The 21573-nt window shown below is 41.0% G+C and overlaps 1 protein-coding gene across 1 annotated transcript; it reads right to left on the bottom strand.

The window, feature by feature from the left end:
• Positions 1-7252: 7252 nt before the first annotated feature.
• On the bottom strand, positions 7253-20975 carry LOC139463511 (alpha-L-iduronidase-like). The gene is made up of 15 exons (XM_071244781.1): positions 20750-20975; positions 19749-19892; positions 18287-18477; positions 17184-17279; positions 16419-16639; positions 15564-15664; positions 15211-15289; positions 14519-14765; positions 14021-14102; positions 12512-12615; positions 10877-11001; positions 10095-10229; positions 9281-9357; positions 7753-7877; positions 7253-7353 (listed from the first exon to the last, which is right to left on the bottom strand). Exons 1-15 carry the CDS (start codon positions 20887-20889, stop codon positions 7253-7255), a joined length of 1968 nt encoding a protein of 655 aa, XP_071100882.1. The 5' UTR covers positions 20890-20975.
• Between the last annotated feature and the right edge of the window lie 598 nt (positions 20976-21573).

The following is a 21573-nucleotide window of genomic DNA, read 5'->3' as shown; positions in this document are numbered from 1 at the left end:
ATTTTTAGCATAGCCATGGCAAACCGTATTTAGATACATGTATTAAACAATCTGGTCATTCATACAGTGAAGTTGAATTAAGACGTATTCTTATTCAACCATATGAAAAATCAGAAGGATACAGATGGATGCATAGTGAGAAAGAAATGGGAACATGTAGTGAAACCATAGAGTTCTAGATAAGTAAATTGTCATTAAACAATATAACCATGGGTCCGGGTCCGGGTCCGGGTCCGGGTAGTCCTGTGGTTACCCGGGATCTACTCAATAACCACCCGACCCGGGTACCTGAGTTACCTGTCCCAGCCCTAGTATGTATGTGTCTGGTTGATATCCTTGACAATTGCTTATATGTGTCTGGTTGAGATACTTGACAATGGTATATATGTGTCCAGTTGAGATCCTTGACAATGGTATATATGTGTCTGGTTCAGATCCTTGACTATGTTATATATGTGTCTGGTTCAGATCCTTGACTATGGTACATATGTGTCTGGTTCAGATCCTTGACTATGGTAATTAACTGCAGATATTACTGACATATATCCAGCAGATATCCAGGATGTTTATTTGACACTCATGGAGATATTTGTAGGTTTGTCTGAGATTATTGTCAAAGAGAATGGTGTTCAACTGAGAAACTTGTCAGTGTTTTACCATAAGACTGAATGAGAATCATGAACTGGAAGTTGAACACGACTCTATTTTATGGATAACAACTTCTTTATTGTTTGTGACAATGTTAAAGGGGTACTTTCTTTCTATTCATCATGTGAATGTTGTACAGCTGTGTTTGACCAGATTGACTGTATGCTAGATATATGTGAACTTGAAGAGTGGACATTTGACTGTCATCTTACTATCAAGAGGACATTTTGTTTGATAAGAACAGACTGGAAAGCTAAAATCAAGAAACATTTTTGTCATGAGCATGATTTCATTAACATTTTTCAGAGTCAAACTTGGAGTGTGTGTGTTTTCCCAGGATGTTCTTGGATGAACATCATTTTATTTATTGTTAAATATTTGGCTCCATCCTCAACCAATTTTTGCAAGCAGTTCAAGAGATAATTTCCCAATGTCTGTCAGTGTAAGACTATGTTATATGGTTTTTGTTGGCTCCAGTATAAGCACATGTACACTGCTCTCCCAGCCGTGATTCGCTGTGCAGAGTTGCGTCCCTTGGGCACGCCAGAAACCCATGATTGTGGGTTCGAATCCCGGTTCGCCTAGATTATGTTTTTAGGTTTGTCAGCACCATACCCGTGCTCGTGGGTTTCACCAAGGTGATAAACATCTGAGACCTGCATCACTTCGGGCTTTCCTCCCACATTAAGCTGACACGCTGCGATATAACTGGAATACTGTTAAAAGTGGCGTTAAACCCAACTCACTCACTCACTCACTCACTCTCCCAGCATGCTTGACACAGGCACGGGCAGTTGTCCTTAAGGTGCCTGTGTGCAGGCTGCCTCTTTGGTGGCCAGAAACCGTGGATCATGTTTTTTTTATCGATGCTCATGATATCAATCACTAGATTGTCTTGTCCAAGCTTGATTATTTACAGACCGCCATCATATATCTGGAATATTGCTTAGTGAGGAGTTAAACAACAAAGAAACAAACAAATCATGGGTTTGAATACATAATATCGTCTTGAATATAATCATTGCTTTGTCAGTATGGTACCCGAGCTCATTGGTTTAACTCACGTCGAAGACCCGGGTTCGATTCCCGACATGGGTACAATGTGTGGAGCCCATTTCCTGGTGTCGCCCGCCATGATATTGCTGGAATATTGCTAAAAGCGGCATAAAAACATACTCACTCACTCACTCATGGGATTCACTGAAGTGGTAAACCAGAAGGATGCTTGTACAGACAAGGATTGATGCGGGGAACAATTCAAGAATTAACGAATTCACTTTTAATGTGTACTAAAATCAGATGGTCGAAAGATTCTTTGAGCGTCAAGGAGTCATCAAGCTACTATGTATCAGTATTCAACAGTACCGGGTAATGTTGCCATGTTTTTTGTATTTGAATTTTTTTTCCAGCAAATAATCAAAAGTGGCAACATGAATTAGAATGTTACCTTTCATTGCCATGCATCTTAAAAGTATAAGTAACATCTACAGGATCCGAGTTCATTATTATCTTGTGTAGAATTTCTTTGACAGGCATTTAGATGTTGGAGCAAGGATAAGATATATGGATGAAAAACTTTGTTATTACAATTAGGAGCTCAGGGTGTAGGTTCTAACAGCATTATCAAGCACTACCTTCACCGAAACTTGGCTCCTTATTGTAACAAGGAAGTTGTTCATCTATATATCTTATCCTAACTTTGTGTGTAATCATTTGAAAGATATATTGCATTACCATGATTACAGTTGGGAAATCTTGTGTTTTGTGCTTTTTCTATTGTTTAAGAATACAGATACAATCATGTTGTATGTCAATCATTTGTTTTAAAAATGAACATGTGGAGTTTAATTGTAGTTTCAATATGGGAAATTAGGAAATATGTATACTGGATGAAAGCTCCATTTATTCATGAGACCAGTGAATGAAAGACAGGAAGCTACTGGGATGAAAGTGATGTTTTTTATTAAGTTGTAAATGATCAATGATATGTTAAAGATATCTAGTTTGAGATTTTCATCAGTTTCAGTACATTCTATCGAGTTGAAAACCTGTTGACTGTTTACAGTGAAATTGTCTGGATTAACAAGTGTTCTGTTTAGCAAGTAGTATCGTTTGTGTACACATTCCTAACAGATTCATCCTGACTTACATTGTTTCAATGTCATGTATTTATCCTACATATCTGTGATTTATGATATTAGTGTATTAAATAAAGATGCAATATATTAATATGTGATATCACTATGGAGACAAGGAAATACATCATATTTATTTGTGTTTGATCATGTATATTTCTTATCAAAAATCTAATTAAAGACCAAGTAAAATGTTGTACAAATATCATGACAGTAGCTTATTGCTTTTAGATTTCCAGCTATAATATATGGTCGGCATACCCTTCAAGTATTTCATGAATGGTAGAAATTATTGCAGTTTGGTTCTTGAAAACTGGATAAACTAGGTTATTGTAGCGTAATAATACATTTTGACTGTCCATGGCATCACTAGCTTGATACAGGACGGACCATTTAATAGTTAGGGGGAGGCCTGGGATTATGGTTTGAGACAGAATATATTCAGTCAAGTGTTTTAGTACATTAGGTAATTCCTCTGAAAGGAGGACCCAAACTACTCTTGTTTTCATCCACAACAAAATATTTCCTGGGTACCCAGCAGGGCCAGTGAATGATCTTAATTACCACATCCTTCCAGCAGTTTGGGGAGGAGATTATTTTTACATTTTTTGAAAATATATATGTCCAAACCAAAACCCTTCCCCACCCTGCAAAAAATTGCAAAAGACCTGTCAGTATCGCCCGTTCACCAGTGTGAAGTCTTTTTAAGAGTTATGTTATCCCTTTATGTGTTGTTCATCTATGTCACTGTTTTTGTATGGACTCGTCTGAAATACATCTGTTTCAATGAGTAAGTTGTAAAGTCCAATAGTAATGAACATTATCAATTGCCTTGCTTGTCATGTTTTGTTTCTGTGAGTCAGGGCGGCAGTGTTTTGGGTTCAGGTTACCATTTGACATTTGAATGGAATTAGTTTCACCAGACCCAGACAAGGTAAACCAGTGGCAGATTGTAAGTTGCAGAGTTTTCTAATATGATGAGGCCGGTAAACTATACCCAACTCCCTCGGTCAATATGAGAAAACATTCAATATATTTGCTGTCGGTCAATATATACTGGATCGGTGAAGATACCGGTTAGAATAGGTCTTCATGAACCCATGCTTGCCGTAAGAAACGACTAAGGGGATCGGGTGGTCAAGCTCGCTGAAATGGTTGATGCATGTCATCACATCCCAGTTGGGTAGATTGATGCTGATGGTATCAGTCACTGGTCCAGAAATGATTATTTTCAGACCGCCGTCGTGTAGCTGGAGTATTGCTGAGTACAGCATCAAACAACAAACAAACAAACAATATATACTGAACAAAAACAGTTTTTACATGAATATTTTGGGGGACATTTTTTATGAAATTGTGTTCTCAGTCTTCACTAAAAAAAAGTATTCCCCAAAATAATCATATCCCTAACTTTGTTTTGTTCAGTTTAGTACTTTGTTCAGCCATCAAGGTACAATCACAGCTGAGATGTCAATCAGGTAACAATCTGGGGATTGCCCTGGGATCTTTGTATGAGGTGACTTTTTCGTCAGGCTTCAAGCCGGACCATTTTCGTCTCAGAAATAGGAGTAACACATTAATTGGGGACCAACAATGCGTTTTTCCTAACCTCTGCGACCATTTAATTTTATGGGGTTTCTCCAAGCATTTTTACAGATTTTTAAGTTGCTCGTGCTGATGGTTGTCAATCATCATCATACTATCACAGCTGAAAATCGACCTTTGCTGGCTGTAAATCATCCATGTTCAGTCATGACTGAAAAGTCAATCTGTGCTGATACATGATGTGAATCACTCATGTACAATCACAGCTGAAAAGTCGATGTGGCTGATGCTTGTCAATCATCCATGTACAATCACAGCTGAAAAGTCGATGTGGCTGATGCTTGTCAATCATCCATGTACAATCACAGCTGAAAAGTCGATGTGGCTGATGCTTGTCAATCATCCATGTACAATCACAGCTGAAAAGTCGATCTGGTTGATGCTTGTCAATTATTCATGTTCAATCACAGCTGAAAAGTTGATGTGGCTGATGCTTGTCAATCGTTCATGTACAATCACTTTGAAAAGTCGATCTAGTTGATGCTTGTCAATTATTCATGTACAATCACAGCTGAAAAGTCGATCTGGTTGATGCTTGTCTATCATTCATGTACAATCACAGGTGAAAGGTCGATGTGGTTGATGCTTGTCAATCATTCATGTGCAATCACAACTGAAAAGTCGATCTGATGCTTGTCAGTCATCCTTGTACAATCACAGCTGAAAAGTCGATCTGGTTGATGCTTGTCAATCATTCATGTGCAATCACATCTGAAAAGTCGATCTGATGCTTGTCAGTCATCCATGTACAGTCACAGCTGAAAAGTCGATCTGGTTGATGCTTGTCATTCATTCATGTACAATCACAGCTGAAAAATCGATCCGGTTGATGCTTGTCAATCATTCATGTGCTAACACAGCTGAAAAGTTGTCTGACTGATTCTTGTCAATTATTCATGTGCTAACACAGCTGAAAAGTTGATCTGACTGATGCTTGTCAATCATTCATATGCAATCACAGCTGAAAAGTCGGTCTGACTGATGCTTGTCAATTATTCATGTGCAATCACAGCTGACAAGTCGATGTGGTTGACGCTTGTTATTCTTTCATGTACAATCACAGCTGAAAAGTCGATGTGGCTGTTGCTTGTTATTCTTTCATGTGCAATCACAGCTGAAAAGTCGACGTGGCTGATGCTTGTCAATCATCCATGTACAAGTCGACTGACAGATGCTTGTTATTCTTTCATGTACAATCACAGCTGAAAAGTCGATGTGGCTGATGCTTGTCAACCATCCATGTACACATCGATCTAGTTGATGCTTGCCAATCATCCATGTACAGTCACAGCTGAAAAGTCGATGTGGTTGATGCTTGTCAATCATTCATGTACAATCACAGTTGAAAAGTCGATCTGATGCTTGTCAGTCATCCATGTACAATCACAGCTGAAAAGTCGATCTGATGCTTGTCAATCATTCATGTACAATCACAGCTGAAAAGTCGATCAGGTTGATGCTTGTCATTCATACATGTACAATCACAGGTGAACGCCAATTTGTGCAGATGCATGCTGCCAATATGTACAATTATACTAGAGAGTCTGTACTGTGGAATTAATCATCCAAAAATACAAACGTGAAGACCCAGGTTGTCTTCAGCACCCCACGCCACTTACGGGATCGGGTCGTCAGGCTCGCTGACTTTGTTGATAAATATCCCAATTGGGGGCACAGGTGGCCCAGTCGTCTAAGGCGCCGCGATTCGCTGTGCAGAGTTGCGACCCTAAGGCACGCCAGAAACCTATGATTGGGGGTTCGAATCCCGATTCGCCCCGATTATGTTTCTAGGTTTGTCAGCACCATAAACGTCTGAGACCTGCATCACTTGGGGCTTTCCTCCCACATTAAGCTGACACGCCGTGATATACTGGAATAATGCTAAAAGCGGCGTTAAACACAACTCACTCACATATCCCAATAACGTAGATCGATGCATATGATGTCAATCACTGGATTGTCTGGTCTAGACTCAGTCAGATAGATGCAGTCATATAGCTGGAATAATGCTGAGTGCGGCGTTAAACAAATGCTTCCACAAAATCCCCATCACTGTGTGAGGCGTTCTGGAGATACAGTCAACCTTCATCGTATTTAAGTCATCAAGGAGTTGTTTCGAAGAAGTTTAAATCAGGATCAGGAATTTTAACCATAGTTAAAAGTTTAACAATTCTAGGAGCCCTGAAAGCTCCTTTGCCTTGATACATTTCTGACATTACTTTCGTATTAAAAGGTAAATGTCATTATTGAGAAACATGGATATAATCCTCATCAGAAAAGGCAGAGTAACAGCATAATATAATTATTTGTATATGCCAACATTCACTGCGCCTGGATAAGAGACTTCCGCCTCCTTCCTCTTCTTCAGCCTGTGTTTAAACAGGGTCATGAAAAAGTACCAGTTTATAACATCAAGCCATATGGAACACGGGCTCATCTTTTACTTTTTCGTACACAGGTTAGAAGATCCTGGGTAGAATAGGTCTTCAGCAACCTTATGCTTGTGAAAGGCGACAGTGCTTCTCGTAAGTGGCGACTATGCTTGTCGTAAGAGGCGACTAACGGCATGGGGTAGTCAGGCTCGCTGACTTGGTTGATGCATGTCATCATAACCCAATTGCGTTGATCGATGCTCATGATCTCAATCACTGGATTGTCTGGTCCAGACCCGATTACTTACAGACTGACGTCATAAAGGTGGAATATTGTTGAGTGCGGCGTGAAGAAACAAACAAACGGAACATACATACACAGCTATCTTTTATTTGTGCACGTACAACATACAGTCACATTTCATTACATGGTCTCATTTTCGTTATGCTACAACGTTATGGACATTTTGAATCCCAAACCTATCATTGATGTCACTTGTATATCTGTGTTTGTGAGTATGGCCCTGGTCTCTTGAAGTAGTCCACTGCCTTCACCCTGTAGCTGCCCGTCACCATCTTGTCGCCGATGTAGCCTGGAAACATTATACACTGAAGACTCCTGTTTAGTGAGTGAGTGAGTGAGTTTACTGCCGCATTGAACGGTACTTGAGTTACATGGCAGTGTGTCTGAGTGGAGGAAAACCTAAGTCATGCAGGGTTTCGAGAAAACCTGGTATTATCACAATTTGTTTCATCGCACAACGATGTTTCAGCTTTGTGCAGAGCATCTCAGTAATTTGCAGACATACATCTCATGCCGTGAAATGGAATATTGCTGAATGTTTTATTAAACAACATTTTCTCACTCACTCACTCACTAGTAACATGCTACACTTGTGCTGGTAGGACTGAACATTACAAAAAGGGTTCGCAATTAATGTTTCTCAGGTGTCTACCAGTATTTCGAAATTTCGGACGCATCCTGAACCTACCCGTGGCAGGATTAGGTTGTGGAGCAATGACGACCGCCGTGACGATGGTGTCTTCCTCGTTGACCCTCTTAAACCCAGCTTCTGATCCGTCAGCAGAGTACTCCACGACATACGTGAATATACATCTGTTGAAGGAAGGAACATATAAACAGAGCGGACATCACCGAATAGATGTTCTGATGAAGAGCTGATCAGACTTGATATGAATGTTTCCCCTGAATCTGAACCAATCTCATCAACATCAGACCTTAGTCCTCGCTACCGATTTACAAAGGTCTGAGGACATCCCATTACAGGTCATGTCAGAACTACCTTTCATCCGATCAGAGGGTCGCTTGCGAGATCATGAAAATGAAAATCCGAATGTGTTTTCTACTCATGCAGTCTCGAAAAGACCAACACGAAACATTCCGAACAACAGTAAAAAATGAAACTTCAATGCAAGAGAATAACCAGTCTTGATAATCCGCTGAAACAGATTCCATTTGGAGGAGAAAAAAGCTAAACATTTGAAACGGGAGAGACGTTGCACAGCCCGTGGGAAGCACTGCCAAACAATCTAAGCCATCTATTACACATTCCACAGTTTACTTTTGTTCAGTTCTCAAATGTTTCAACTAGTGCCGAAAAGCTCAAGAAATCTCCTATTTGATTGGCTTATCTAAACTTTTTATCTGACAACTAGAATCTGCCCTGAAGTTGTCATAAACTTTGTGTCTGTCATTTCATTGATCGGTCAATTTTCGCGAAAGGTCGTCCTGACGTGACCGGTAAGGGGATGTCCACAGATCTTTATGTAGCGGTAGCGAGCAGTAAGATCTGATTTTAATGAGATATATCGCTCTTGGTTGGCTGTGTGATAGTTCCCCATCCTCGAATATCTAGAATACCACCATACTTTCATTGGCCACCATAGTTTCGTTTCGGAAGTCACCAACTCCGGCTCTCTTATCATTAACTTAGCACAGAAATTCTCTTCCTCATAAGCTTAAAATCAACTACCAATCAAAATGCCTCTTCTATAAGCAAGTTCGGCGTCTACATTCAAAATCGCGGCTTCATGATCCATCGATACATTTCATCGAATCAGAGAACTGGTATAAATGGACCTTTTGTGGAAAAGATGTTTTCCTGCGTAATAAAATGGGGAGGGAAGTCCTGATGATACACTCTCCGTGTATTTCAGACGGCAGGCAACAAGGCTTGATTAGGATGAGCCCTGGACATATGTTTACTTTCACATGTGTTTAGCTATCCCTTGAGAGAATACCCTCACCTTGACACACACAGCATTATTAGAAACGAATCTACATATTGCCAGAACCGCTTCTCCACCAGACAGTTGTGCCTGAATCGCTACAGCATCAGACCATTGTGCCAGAACCTCTTCAGCACCAGACCATTGTGCCAGAACCTCTACACCACCAGACCATTGTGTCAGAATCGCTTCAGCACTAGACCATTGTGCCAGAACCGCTACAGCACTAGACCATTGTGCCAGAACCTCTACACCACAAGAGTTACTTACTTGGTCTTGATGTTGTCATCAGACCAGACAACGAGAATCTGCCCCGATGTAATGTTGATGAAGCGTAGACCAGTTACCTGTGACAACACAGAAAGGATAACATGAAGAGGGTGATTCATAGATACTTGTCCTAACCACCACGTCTACTGGGTTATCGTTCTTGACCTTCGCATCATATTCAGGCTATAAACGTTACAATTTGCCTCCTTTAAATTAAACTAGAATCCATGTCTGACAAGACTTAACACATGTGCTCAATGTGCAACTCATTACGGTGCATCTGATGGTGCGTGTTTTTCAAGTCTGCTAAAGGGCTGTGAGATAGCCTGGTGGTTGAAGCGTTCACTCGTGTGTGAAGCCCGGCCATGATATTGCTGGAATATTGAGAAAAGTGGCGTAAAATCAGAGAGAAAACGTATAGTTTACCGATAACAGCACACGCACCTCTATCTTACAACCCACGCACCTCTCTCACAACACACGCACCTGTCTCAGAACACATGCACCTGTCTCACGACACACGCACCTGTCTCACAACACACGCACCTGTCTCACAACACACGCACCTCTGTCTCACAACACACGCACCTGTCTCACAACACACGCACCTGTCTCACAACACACGCACCTGTCTCACAACACACGCACCTGTCTCACAACACACGCACCCCTGTCTCACAACACACGCACCTGTCTCACAACACACGCACCTCTGTCTCACAACACACGCACCCGTCTCACAACACACGCACCTGTCTCACAACACACGGACCTCTGTCTCACAACACACGCACCTGTTTCACAACACACGCACCTGCTCCGGAGGGTATTTGGACTTGGCACACAGGTGCATCAGAAGCACGTTGTCTGTGAGGAGCTGGAACATGGGTGGAATCGGCACCTGGGAAACGTTAGCCGGCACTGGGTAGGACGTCCACTTCACTGGACCCTGAAATAACATGTGGATGTAAGTACAATAAAGACAAACACAATATGCAGGGCGAGCTGCTCTCTTCAACGTTAAGTCTGACTGCAAATGGGCGTTATGCAGTCTCATCTTTTGTTTGGGGTTTGAGACTCAATGACTGGGCTTATTCCGATACCGGCATAGTACATGTACTTTGTGGTACCGGGATGATAATGGTTCCAGCAACCTTTAAATAAAATCACAGGGATGCTGATCTACAAAACAATTTGATCTATGTCCAAGTTAATGTTATTGCTTCTTTAAAACGTCGCCTTGGGCCCTGTTCCACGAAGCGATCTTGGCGCTAAGACTGTCGTAACTCCCATGTTATTCTTCTAGATTTACCATAGTCTCTTTGGAGAACGGGACTCTACCAGTCAGGCCTTTTACACGAAGTTGGTGTGTAGTGGATCGCACAGTAGATCAATGCCCTGCTCACGCGACACACCCGATCCCTCATCATGGAATTATCGTAAATTGACCTTGGGTGTTGCTGCCCTCTTAACACCCTGGGCCGCGTTCCACAAAGCGATGGAAGCTCTAAGATGATCGTATATCCCATAATTTAACATAGACTTACGACTGTTGTAGCACTAAGATCGCTTTGTGTGTAGGGGCCCAGATATTACCTGTTGTTGCCTGATGGACTTGAACTGTGAAACTGTAGGGAAGTCTGGGGCCTTGAACAGGCCTCCCCACACCCCCATGGGATCCCCCATGTCCCAGTTGACTCCGTACTGGACCATGAACAGCTCTGGAAACAAGGGACACTTAGTGGTTCATAAACACATGCTCAGTCGAGTCTGCTTTGGGCAGAGATTTCTGATGAACATGGAAAGGGTTTTGTAGCTTTTATTTACAGATACGAGAATTGTCTGCGTCCTTGATGACACATGTGTTTCAGCCTGTCTACCACACCAATATCAGGCATATGCCATGTAAAATATTTTATTAAAGTGGCAGTTAGTATCAAAGAAGACAGGATTGATTTTATCAATCATGGTAAAAGAAACAAGCATCTGTACAGAAATGTCGCCCTGAAAGTCTCATATCAATCAGACCTTAGTTCTCGCTAACACTCAAGAAAGATCAGAGGACATCCCTTTACAAGTCAGGTCAGAACGACCTTTCGTAAACTTTGACTGACCAATGAAACGACTAGCAAGGAGTGCACACTAAAGTACTCATGGAAATGAAAAAAAAAACTGTTTTGCTGGATTTAATAATCGACACAAAGCATTACGTAGATGTAAATACGAAATAACAAAACAACTGGAAAAGTACTAGTCTGGATTTTCTAGTTTCATCTCAGTGCTCAATACAAAATGTACTTTACAGGAGGTAATTTGTAGGCACTTTCAACATTCAAAAATAAAACTAAGTCCAAATTGACATGGTAGAAACAGGCTATAGGCATTATGCAAATAAGCATGGAAAAAAAGTTATCAAAACAACAATAAAAATAACAGCTATGTATATATGTACATAATAATAATGACATGTAAGTTGTTTGAGAAGGGAATATGTTAGTTTTACGTTCTCATATTTTGACGATGATTCACTATCCCACAATGCCACTCACAAGTCACTAACAACTGACAAATCACATGCTAGCGGGTTTCAAGCACAGTTTTCACCTGTCGTCAAGGTGTCATAGGTCATGGACATTCACCTTGATCTACTAACACCTAGTTATGCTCAGTTTCACAATAGTCTGTTTTGTTCATATTTTTACACACTTTTACGTGTAAAAAGACATAAAAACCTTTGATACGCTGTCTTTGAGCCAAGGCCCAATTAGTACTAATTGAGTTGTTTGAATATTTATATATTTTGTATATTAACTGCATTTATTTAAAATCTGAGATCGAAAAAACAGTGTTTTTTCATTTCCGTGAGTACTTTAGCCAAGCTTTCTCGCGCTTTACGGCACTAGTTTCAAACTGGCGACTTCCTTTCCACACTATGCTTTGAAATATATATATATAAAATTTAAAAATAAGCAAATAAAGACTCTGGATTGTCTAATATATGGCCGAGATTGTATGGCAGTATTTCCTACTGACTATGAAAAATGTTTTCCGTTTCAAATGTTTATTCCACTGAAGATGGATAAAAAAGAAATTGTCTGCCAGTAAAAGTACATTGTTGCAATGTGTTTTTTAGAAAAAAATATTTTGTCTCATAGTTTAAAACAATAATACATATCTTGGTTTGTAGCTGTAGCTGAAACATATCTTGTCTCAATACGTTGCTATGCCTACCTTCTGTGCCCTGTGGAGGCCTGATGTTCCAGTCTACATTGAGAATACCCCAGTTACCATCGTCAACGTCGTTGTTGTTGTAGATCATCAGTGCACTCTGCCAGCTGTAGAGACGTGTGAGTAAAGACGTCAATGACGTCCACGTGTGAGTAGAATATAGTAGAGTAGAGAAATCAAAACCTTCCACGGTAATAGTGACTTGGTGCCAATTGGCAATGTCAAACATCTTTAAGATTGTACATCACAATGTACCGACATTCGTTGAATCACCCCTTGGATAGTCCGTCATCCTAACTGTTTGGACACCGTTTTTCTCGATTATCTTCAATATCTTCTTTCTTGATAATTCAAATTGATGTAATCATATTAAGACTCGTCGAAATGTTTACCCATGCCTTAACAGAAACCATTTTTTGAAACTTTCTTGAACTCTTGTGAAAAAGTTACCAATATAACTATCATTAAAATTTCGCGTTTGCTTTGATGACAACATTAACTGGATTGTTGGATAGGCGCTACTTGGAAGTTGACGGATGAAAAAGTAGAGATAATTTATGGATTATCTTTTACAGTAAATAATGAAGTTGTTATCCATAAACAGCTGATGCAATGTCTAACGGGACATGTAAGCAAGTAATTCACGTGCATGACCTGAGGTCACACTTGCAATGCATTGGTATCATGTTTATGTCGACATCTTAAGGGAGCGTCTCAAAAGTTAAGAAACACTTACTGCCACACCGGCAGCCTGTGTCCCCGTTTAAACCTTTCTTATTTCAGTAAATCGTTAATTAATTATAAGGTCCCGCCCACCTGTCTTAAGTTTGCGTGCATGATGTTAAATTGTCTGATATCATATGAGGAATATGGCGGCACTGTTATTTACCCATCTTGCTTATACAGGATTTAAATCGAGAAAAGGTTTCGATAATCATTTGTTGAATGGGTAGCTTAATATTCCATGGTATGGCATAACGAGTAGGGTATAAACGAGGATTCACGATGTTTGTAGTGATCAAGGCTTGGTTATGATGAGCTGTGGTTTTAATGTTCGCCCCGTAGAGTACCTGTCTGAACTGTTGTGACCTGCCCGTACAGTACCTGTCTGAACTGTTGTGGTCTGCCCGTACAGTACCTGTCTGAACTGTTGTGGTCTGCCCGTACAGTACCTGTCTGAACTGTTGTGGTCTGCCCGTACACTACCTGTCTGAACTGTTGTGGTCTGCCCGTACAGTACCTGTCTGAACTGTTGTGGTCTGCCCGTACAGTACCTTTCTGAACTGTTGTGGTCTGCCCGTACACTACCTGTCTGAACTGTTATGGTCTGCCCGTACAGTACCTGTCTGAACTGTTGTGGTCTGCCCGTACAGTACCTTTCTGAACTGTTGTGGTCTGCCCATACACTACCTGTCTGAACTGTTGTGGTCTGCCTGTACAGTACCTGTCTGAACTGTTGTGGTCTGCCCGTACAGTACCTGTCTGAACTGTTATGGTCTGCCCGTACACTACCTGTCTGAACTGTTGTGGTCTGCTGCCGGCTGGTGGAGGGACGCCAGGCCGCACACGGACGCCAGTGTGACACAGGAGAAACCTCCAACAGATATAGCAGTGAGTCAGTGATCGTGAGTGTTATTTTATGCCGCACTCAGCAATAGTCTAGCCACATCGTCCGCGAAGTAAATGGTAGCATGACGCACTATCTCCCACATCCGACTCCATGACGCAGTCACACGTCACACGATGTGACACCCGATCCTCAGGCATCAGGTACTGGCGTCTTAAGACGACTACTTAATGCGTACGCTTATGTTTGTTTGTTGTTTACGCCTCACTCTAAAAGAACGAAAGAATTCCTGGCGGGTAATAAGTATTGTCCTTGGCATTGTCACATGGGGATCTAAAGCCACACCCATCACTATTGTTTTCAGTAGCACATCCTCACAACAGCAGATACTTATGCAATGTCTTTTAACTTTTAATATTACGTTGAGAGGAAAAACAACTCACCACCGCTGTCTAAACTAACTTGTTGGTCGCCTAGCAACGACAGCATTGCCATTGCAGCATAGACTGGTTTCCTGACAAAGGCCACGTGAGCTGGACTGGTGTTATTCATTTGAAACCTTGCTAGTAGAGTGCGCTGTGTAAACTGGTTTGGGTAATAACTTAGGAAGCCATTATCGTTGCTTAGCAACTGGTAATTGATATTTCCAGTTTGGTTACGTATGATGACATTTTGATGTTGTGCTATAACCTGAAATGAACATTTGCAATAAAAAAAGAAGCAAATTACAATAAAAATGCGTCATGCTAACCATACACGGTAACACCTTAAAATAGTGATGCCGATTACAAACTATTGAACAAATTCTACTTTTTAAACACTTTTTGTAATATCTGGCCCGAACTGAAACAATTAATCGATCATTTTATACGACTCAAAAGAAGGTAAAGAACACCCGATTCTTTCATATTACTATATTAAAATTGTCACGCCATGACAGATTAAATATGATAATATGAAAGAATCTGGTGTTCTTTAACTTCTTCTGAGTAGTATATCTTTTCAAAAAACAAAAAGAGCAAAGCATGAACATTGCGAATATAGTGATTCGGCAGAAATGTTTATAATTTATAGCTGATGTATATGCTTATGTTTGATGCTGATAAAGTTCCTATATTGAGTCAGCTACCGTTACCTTGGCAACAAATGCAGCATATCTGGATGTTCCCCGCCAGTGTTCTGGCCTACTCCAACCCACGAGGGGGTCAGCCTCGCTGTGAAGTGAAATATGCACAGTATGTAGTGTTCAACACTACACAGCCCACACATCAACAATATTTAATCTAAATCGGTACAAGAAGTCATCATTCTCACATAGAATAACAGTTACCAGTTGTACAATATTGTTGATGAAGACCACCCTCTTACTTGTTTCCATAGAAACGCCAAAAGTTAAAAGTTTCCAAATGACATCAACAAAGGTCTCAACTCAGGAACAAATTGGGTAGCAGCTTTTACTATCAGTCGAGACAAATTAAGACTCCTCACTCGTTAAAGAAAGGCTTGTTGGCCAGGCTAGGGTGTCGCTTCCGGATGACGGCCACGGAATCAACCTCGGCGTTAATGATGTTGGCAGCGTGAGAGTCTCCCTGGAAGTGACAAACACATCTCAGGTGCATATATAGCATCATGTCGCACTGTTAAACACCAACAAATACACAGTACAAGGTTTTGTTTGTTTGTTGTTTACGCTGCACTCAGCAATATTCCAGCTCTGTAATAATCGAGTATGGACCAGACAATCCAGTGATTGACGTCCTGAGCATGGATCTACGCAATTGGGATACGATGGCATGCATCAACCAAGTCACCGAGCCTGACCACCCGATCTCGTTCGTCGCCTCTTACGACAAGCATGGATGGCTGAAGACCTCTTCTACCCAGATATTCACGGGTCCAGTACAAAGTACATGAATGATCACATATCATTGTTAAACACCAACAAATACACATAGTGCATGTATATAACTAGCGGAGTTTATAATAAAATATGACAAATATGAAGCAAAGAAATAAAAGCGACAAAACCCTTACCATATGCACGAGAAGTCTCTGCCAAAAGTCGATTGTACGATTCCGACCATATCATGAGAATGCGTTTATGAATCACTATCAAATACGGATGATACCAAGTGTTCGAGAAAAGGACTTAGGGGAGACGACAAACGGCAACCAAATTAGGTCACTTAATGGACTGCAGTGTAGTCGTCCCTCTTGCACGGCAAAGGAGCGGAACTCTGCGCAACGGATTGCGATGTCTTGTACCAGACAGCTAATGTTTTGTATTGTTTGTTTAGACAGCTAATGAATCGGTCGTATCAAAACACACCACACCTGACCTACCTTCCTGTGTAGGGAGATGAAGTCGATCCTCACCCCCTTTTCCCCCGTGAAGTAGTTTCTTCCATTGATCACGTGGTCTAGCAAGGTCTCCGCATACTTTTTATTGAACCTTGGGATCCCACTCCTGATGGAGTCGCAGCCGGACCCAGGGCCACCCAGTATCAGGGAGGGGTCAGCTGCCTTCAGACCCTCGGAGCATGCGTCGTAATAATTCAGAAAGCCTGCACATAATGGGTTGTGATTATGATGTAATTAATGTCACATTAAGCCGTCATACTCTTACAATTAACTCCATTATGGAAATCGAAAGACTCAAAAACTGGCAAATATAGTGATAGCAACGCCAATCCGATATTCTGAAAGGTTGAAACACTAGTTCAGGCTTCTAACCCGATTTGATATTGTACAGGAGATATAAACCATAATACTCGATAAACTTTGGAGTTAAATATCACATAATAAAGACAGATAAATAAAATCTTCTTTGCATTGCAATTATTCGTATTTAATAGCTGTCATGTTGAATGAATGAATGAATGAAAGAATGAATGAATGAACGAACGAACGAACGAACGAACGATAAACGAACGAACGAATGAATGAATGAATGAATGAATGGTAATCCAAACTAATATTACGTTCTGAAGAGAAAGTCAAAGTGGGTTTCCTTTCCTGTTACCCCGTGATCTCCCTATGTGCTCCCTAGGGACATACAGCCTCGTTCACAGGATCCCAGGGCAAGTATGTACAATCTGAAATGTGTACCTTGTACAGTGAATTTGAGATCATCAAAGTCCCCGCAGTCAGGTTCGTTCCAAGTCTCCCAGTTCCAGGTCTTCACATAGTCCAGCCCATACTTACCTGCAACATCATGTGACAACCGTCACTTCCTTGTATCGCCATACAAGTCAACTACATCAATGATTGCATGCACTACCATAAATATCCTCATCTGTTTGAATTACACTTGGTGGCAACTGCGCCTTGTTAGTAACGGGCGGACCATTTGATATTTAGGTGCGTGTATGTGTGAGTCATCTTGTAATTGTTGTTTTTTCATTTTCAGAGGCTGAGTTTTGTTTTCTTCATAAAAGAGAACTGAGAAATGTTTTACATTTCAAATTATACATTTTGAAAGAATGTGTTAAAATGTTCTCACTGTTCACTAAAACACCGTATGTTATTTTATAGTACATTGAAAATAGCAGTATAATAAAGCATTTTTATATGTTTTTTGTCACTTTATTTACGACACTATATGTAGAAAAGCTCAGTGTGCATGACAACTGCTCGAGGTAAGTACTTTTCAGTTACTGAGATTGTGATGATAAGAATAAGACCTATAGTCACTGGTTGAATAGCATGCTCAATTCAAGAATTGTTATCGTTCACCAAAACTTGCATAACGTACGGAGGTACACTGTGTTCCAAAGCACAACACGGGAAGGTCTTACACTCCAGTAATACTGACCGGATAACCTAGAACCCTAGAACTTAAACGCATGGAGCCGATAATGGCCAACACCTTACACTCGATAACATTGACCCCTTGACCTGGACAGTCTGATAGACAACCTACAACCTCTAGGACCCCTTGACCTGGACAGCCTGATAAACAACCTACAACCTCTAAGACCCCTTGACCTGGACAGCCTGATATACAACCTACAACCTCTAGGACCCCTTGACCTGGACAGCCTGATAGACAACCTACAACCTCTAGGACCCCTTGACCTGGACAGTCTGATAGACAGCCTACAACCTCTAGGACCCCTTGGCCTGGACAGCCTGATAGACAACCTACAACCTCTATGACTCGCTGGCCGAGAACACATTGGAGTGGCTTCAGAGAGTGGCCCGAGACTTACTGATGTATCTCTGTGCTATGGCCTGCACCATGTCCCGCCACATGTACACCTGGGTCTTGTGTTCTAGGTCAGTGTACAGGTTGGATGGGTTCCCCATGATCTCAAACCCTGGCTTCAGGCCGTTCACATACAGCAGGTCCATCAGACTGTCTAGATCAGTGAAGTCGTACGTCGCGTTGCCGTTGTTGACGCTGTACACATATGCATTAGTATTAATTCAAGAGAGATTTCGAATTGCAAGTAGGTTATTATATATATTACCCAAATCAAAAAAAAAAGAAAATATGTGAGTTTCATAGGCTCAATCGTCAAATGTTGGAAAGACGTCAACAATGGATTACTTCATCTGATACAATGTCACGATTCATATGAGGTCACATTGATACTGGGCATCTTCGCAAACAATGAAAACATTGGAACAATTGGAACGAACTAGCCAATCAGCAAGCAGAACAATTGGTATGCAGAGTGAGAATTACTGACAATATTTTTTCCTATATCTGTCCCCTATAGGTAATATAAAAGCAATGTACAATATAACTAACGTGTCCCTTTTTAGTCATTATTTGCACGAACGTCCAACATTGAAACTGCTCTTTTTCTAACAGCGAATAATCAATGTAACTTTGATTTTCCATGATCCTCCCGAAGCAAGGGAGTTAACTGGACCATCGAAGTGGAAACTGGACTTCTTTTAGTCAGTTCACTCCCTTGCCGAGTGGAGATGATTGTCCATAAGTGCGTAGTACATGTATCTCCATGAATGAGCTTTTACTTCGTAAACATCTTTATTACATCTAAAATCCTTTATAAATGCACGTATTTGTCAACGAGCCACTCAGTGACAGCACATTGATCACAGTATCGGTTACGATAGATGTCAGCCAGGTCACACATTATAACCAACATATCCCCTATATGAACTGTACAAACCATCGACTGACAAAGGCACTCGGTCACAGCCATCTTCAATTATCCAGTGTATTATGTCTCCAAATCTGTTATGATAAATAACCTGGGTTCATTCGCCACAATGGCTTCCTTCAAAGCTCCATTCGAATAAATATAAATAGCCGACCAATCAAATAATGATAATGAGCGCGAGGAAATCTGTGTGACGTAGTGATGATGGGGATGGAGATGGTAATGACGACACATCCGATACGGTCAAGAATATATACAATGTAAAATCTGGAATTGGTCACAACTGACAAGAGTGTTACCTTTCGACGCGACAAACATAACGATTTTGGTCTGACTTTTCGGAAGTACTATGTCTTTTTAATTTTCATGCAAAAAGAATCAAAGACGACCAAGGTGACTTTGACGTCCATTGAGTGTACAATAAGTTTCCTATTATCAGAGTTCGATTCTTGGATCTTTAAACCGGAATTAGTATCAGTATTATTTGGTGGCATAACTTCGCCGCGCATAAGAAATTTATCGCGCCCCACTGACTGACCTCGTGACCTTGATGAGCTCGAGTAGCCAGTGTATCCGGACCTGTTCTATCCCTCTGTGAGGCATGGCGCCGATGTAGGCCAGATTCTGCTGCATGTCGGGACTGAGGTCAAACTTGGCGGCATCAGAATGTGGAAGTGGGGGGCTTAAACCAAAACAGGAAAATGCATTTTATGTGAAAACCTACACCCAATCATCTTAAAGGGTTGTCAATTAAATTATTTGCAGAGGACCATGTTCCCCTGGTTGATCAGGAAGCTATTGTTCAGAATATGCCTGTATGAAATTAAAAAGGGTTAGTAATAAGGTTAATGATAAGGCATTTGAACATGTCATACTCTTCACATCAATATTTCTTCTTAAACAAATTTCAATTTTAAAATTTAACTTTGCCATTGACATGTCAATCAGTTTAGCAGAAACTATTACTGTTATTATTCAAAACGTCATGTCTCAGTGTCACACACAGCACTAACAACAACGACACGACCTTGGCTGGGAATGGACAACAAGCCTTCAATACGGGAAACATATAATGTGTGAGTGAGTGAGTTGGGTTTAAAGCCGCTTTAAACATTATTTCAGTTTATCACGTCTTGTCAGCTTGATTGGGAAGTGAGGTACGAGTGCCGCAGGTCTTACACAGTTAACCACTGTGATGAAATCCACGAACAAGGAAATGGTGCTAACAAACCTAGAAACATAACCACATTCACGAACCGGGATTCGACCACACGATGATAGGTATCTGGCTCGCCTAAGGGACGCAATTCTGTAACACGACGCCTTTGACGACTAGGCCACTCCGGCAAATACAAATTAGAGAGCAAGTAGCCGTAAAGTAGTAAAAGAATGTAAAACAACAGGGATTTGGGAGCAATGTAGGCTTTTCAAGATGTTCTATCAACAATATATATAGTGTAGGCAGGTGATGGTTTCATTAACACACATCAATATTTCTCCTTAAACTAGTTCTGTGGAATTATACGAAAATCAGCTCACCAAAACCCGGTACTTTTCCAGAAATGATTCAGATCTCCGATGACGTCCCAGGAATTGAGGGTGAAGCCGTAGTTGCCTTGTCCCCAGGAATTCCGGCCAAACAGCGACAGTAGGAAGGAAATAATGGCCCACAGCATCATGGTCTGCAGTATCACCTACAGCTACAGCAAACAGAACACACCGTATACAGTGGCCCAGGTGTGTACACACAGGACAAGGTCAGGTACGTCCGTCGTGTACCGTTATCTAGCTAATTATGTCAGCTGAACTGATAGCCGACCCGACCTGGTTGATGGCGAGGCTCTACAATCTGACGTGTTTTAGCCATTCACGCATGACGTTTATTAAGGGAAACTTTAACGTTTGTATAGTGAAGATTGGATTCACTCATCTGTGTTATTTCCAACCTTTTTGCAAACTCGATCAGAAAATGAGATTCAGGTATTTGTGATGACGTGATGGTCGTTCCACCGTTATTTGAGTATGGTGTATAAATATTAAGGTGTCGTATTCGCGTGCTTTGGATAAAGCTTAAGTATTTGAATGTACTGGTTACTATACTGTCTGGTGGTGGTTAAAATGAAACAACAAATGTTTATTCGATGATAATGTATTTGACACAGGAATCATACTTGTGTTTTGGACTTTAAGTTGACACAGGAATAATACTTGTGTTTTGGACTTTTAGTTTGCAATCCGACGATTGTTTTCAGCTTAGTAACGTTTTGATAACGTTTTTAAGTTTTTGGTTAAATCCAATTTTCAAGTGTATACTTTCTTTTGCCCGACAATAACTGATGATGGCGATACACGCTCGTTCAGTG

This window comes from Haliotis cracherodii, unplaced genomic scaffold (genome assembly GCF_022045235.1).
Source record: "Haliotis cracherodii isolate W230 unplaced genomic scaffold, xgHalCrac1.p SCAF_16, whole genome shotgun sequence".
Taxonomy (NCBI): domain Eukaryota; kingdom Metazoa; phylum Mollusca; class Gastropoda; order Lepetellida; family Haliotidae; genus Haliotis; species Haliotis cracherodii.
Note: the sequence above shows the minus strand (reverse complement) of the source record. Positions and strands in the feature narration are given on the sequence as shown.

Excerpts from the sequence above, each read along its gene's own strand:
- LOC139463511 (XM_071244781.1), bottom strand. The coding sequence starts at position 20,889 with ATGATGCTGTGGGCCATTATTTCCTTCCTACTGTCGCTGTTTGGCCGG. Across the intron at positions 14,766-15,210 it reads ATGCTGCATTTGTTGCCAAG|GTTATAGCACAACATCAAAA; the intron begins GTAACGGTAGCT and ends TGTTCATTTCAG. Across the intron at positions 9,358-10,094 it reads CCAAATACCCTCCGGAGCAG|GTAACTGGTCTACGCTTCAT; the intron begins GTGCGTGTGTTG and ends GTGTTGTCACAG.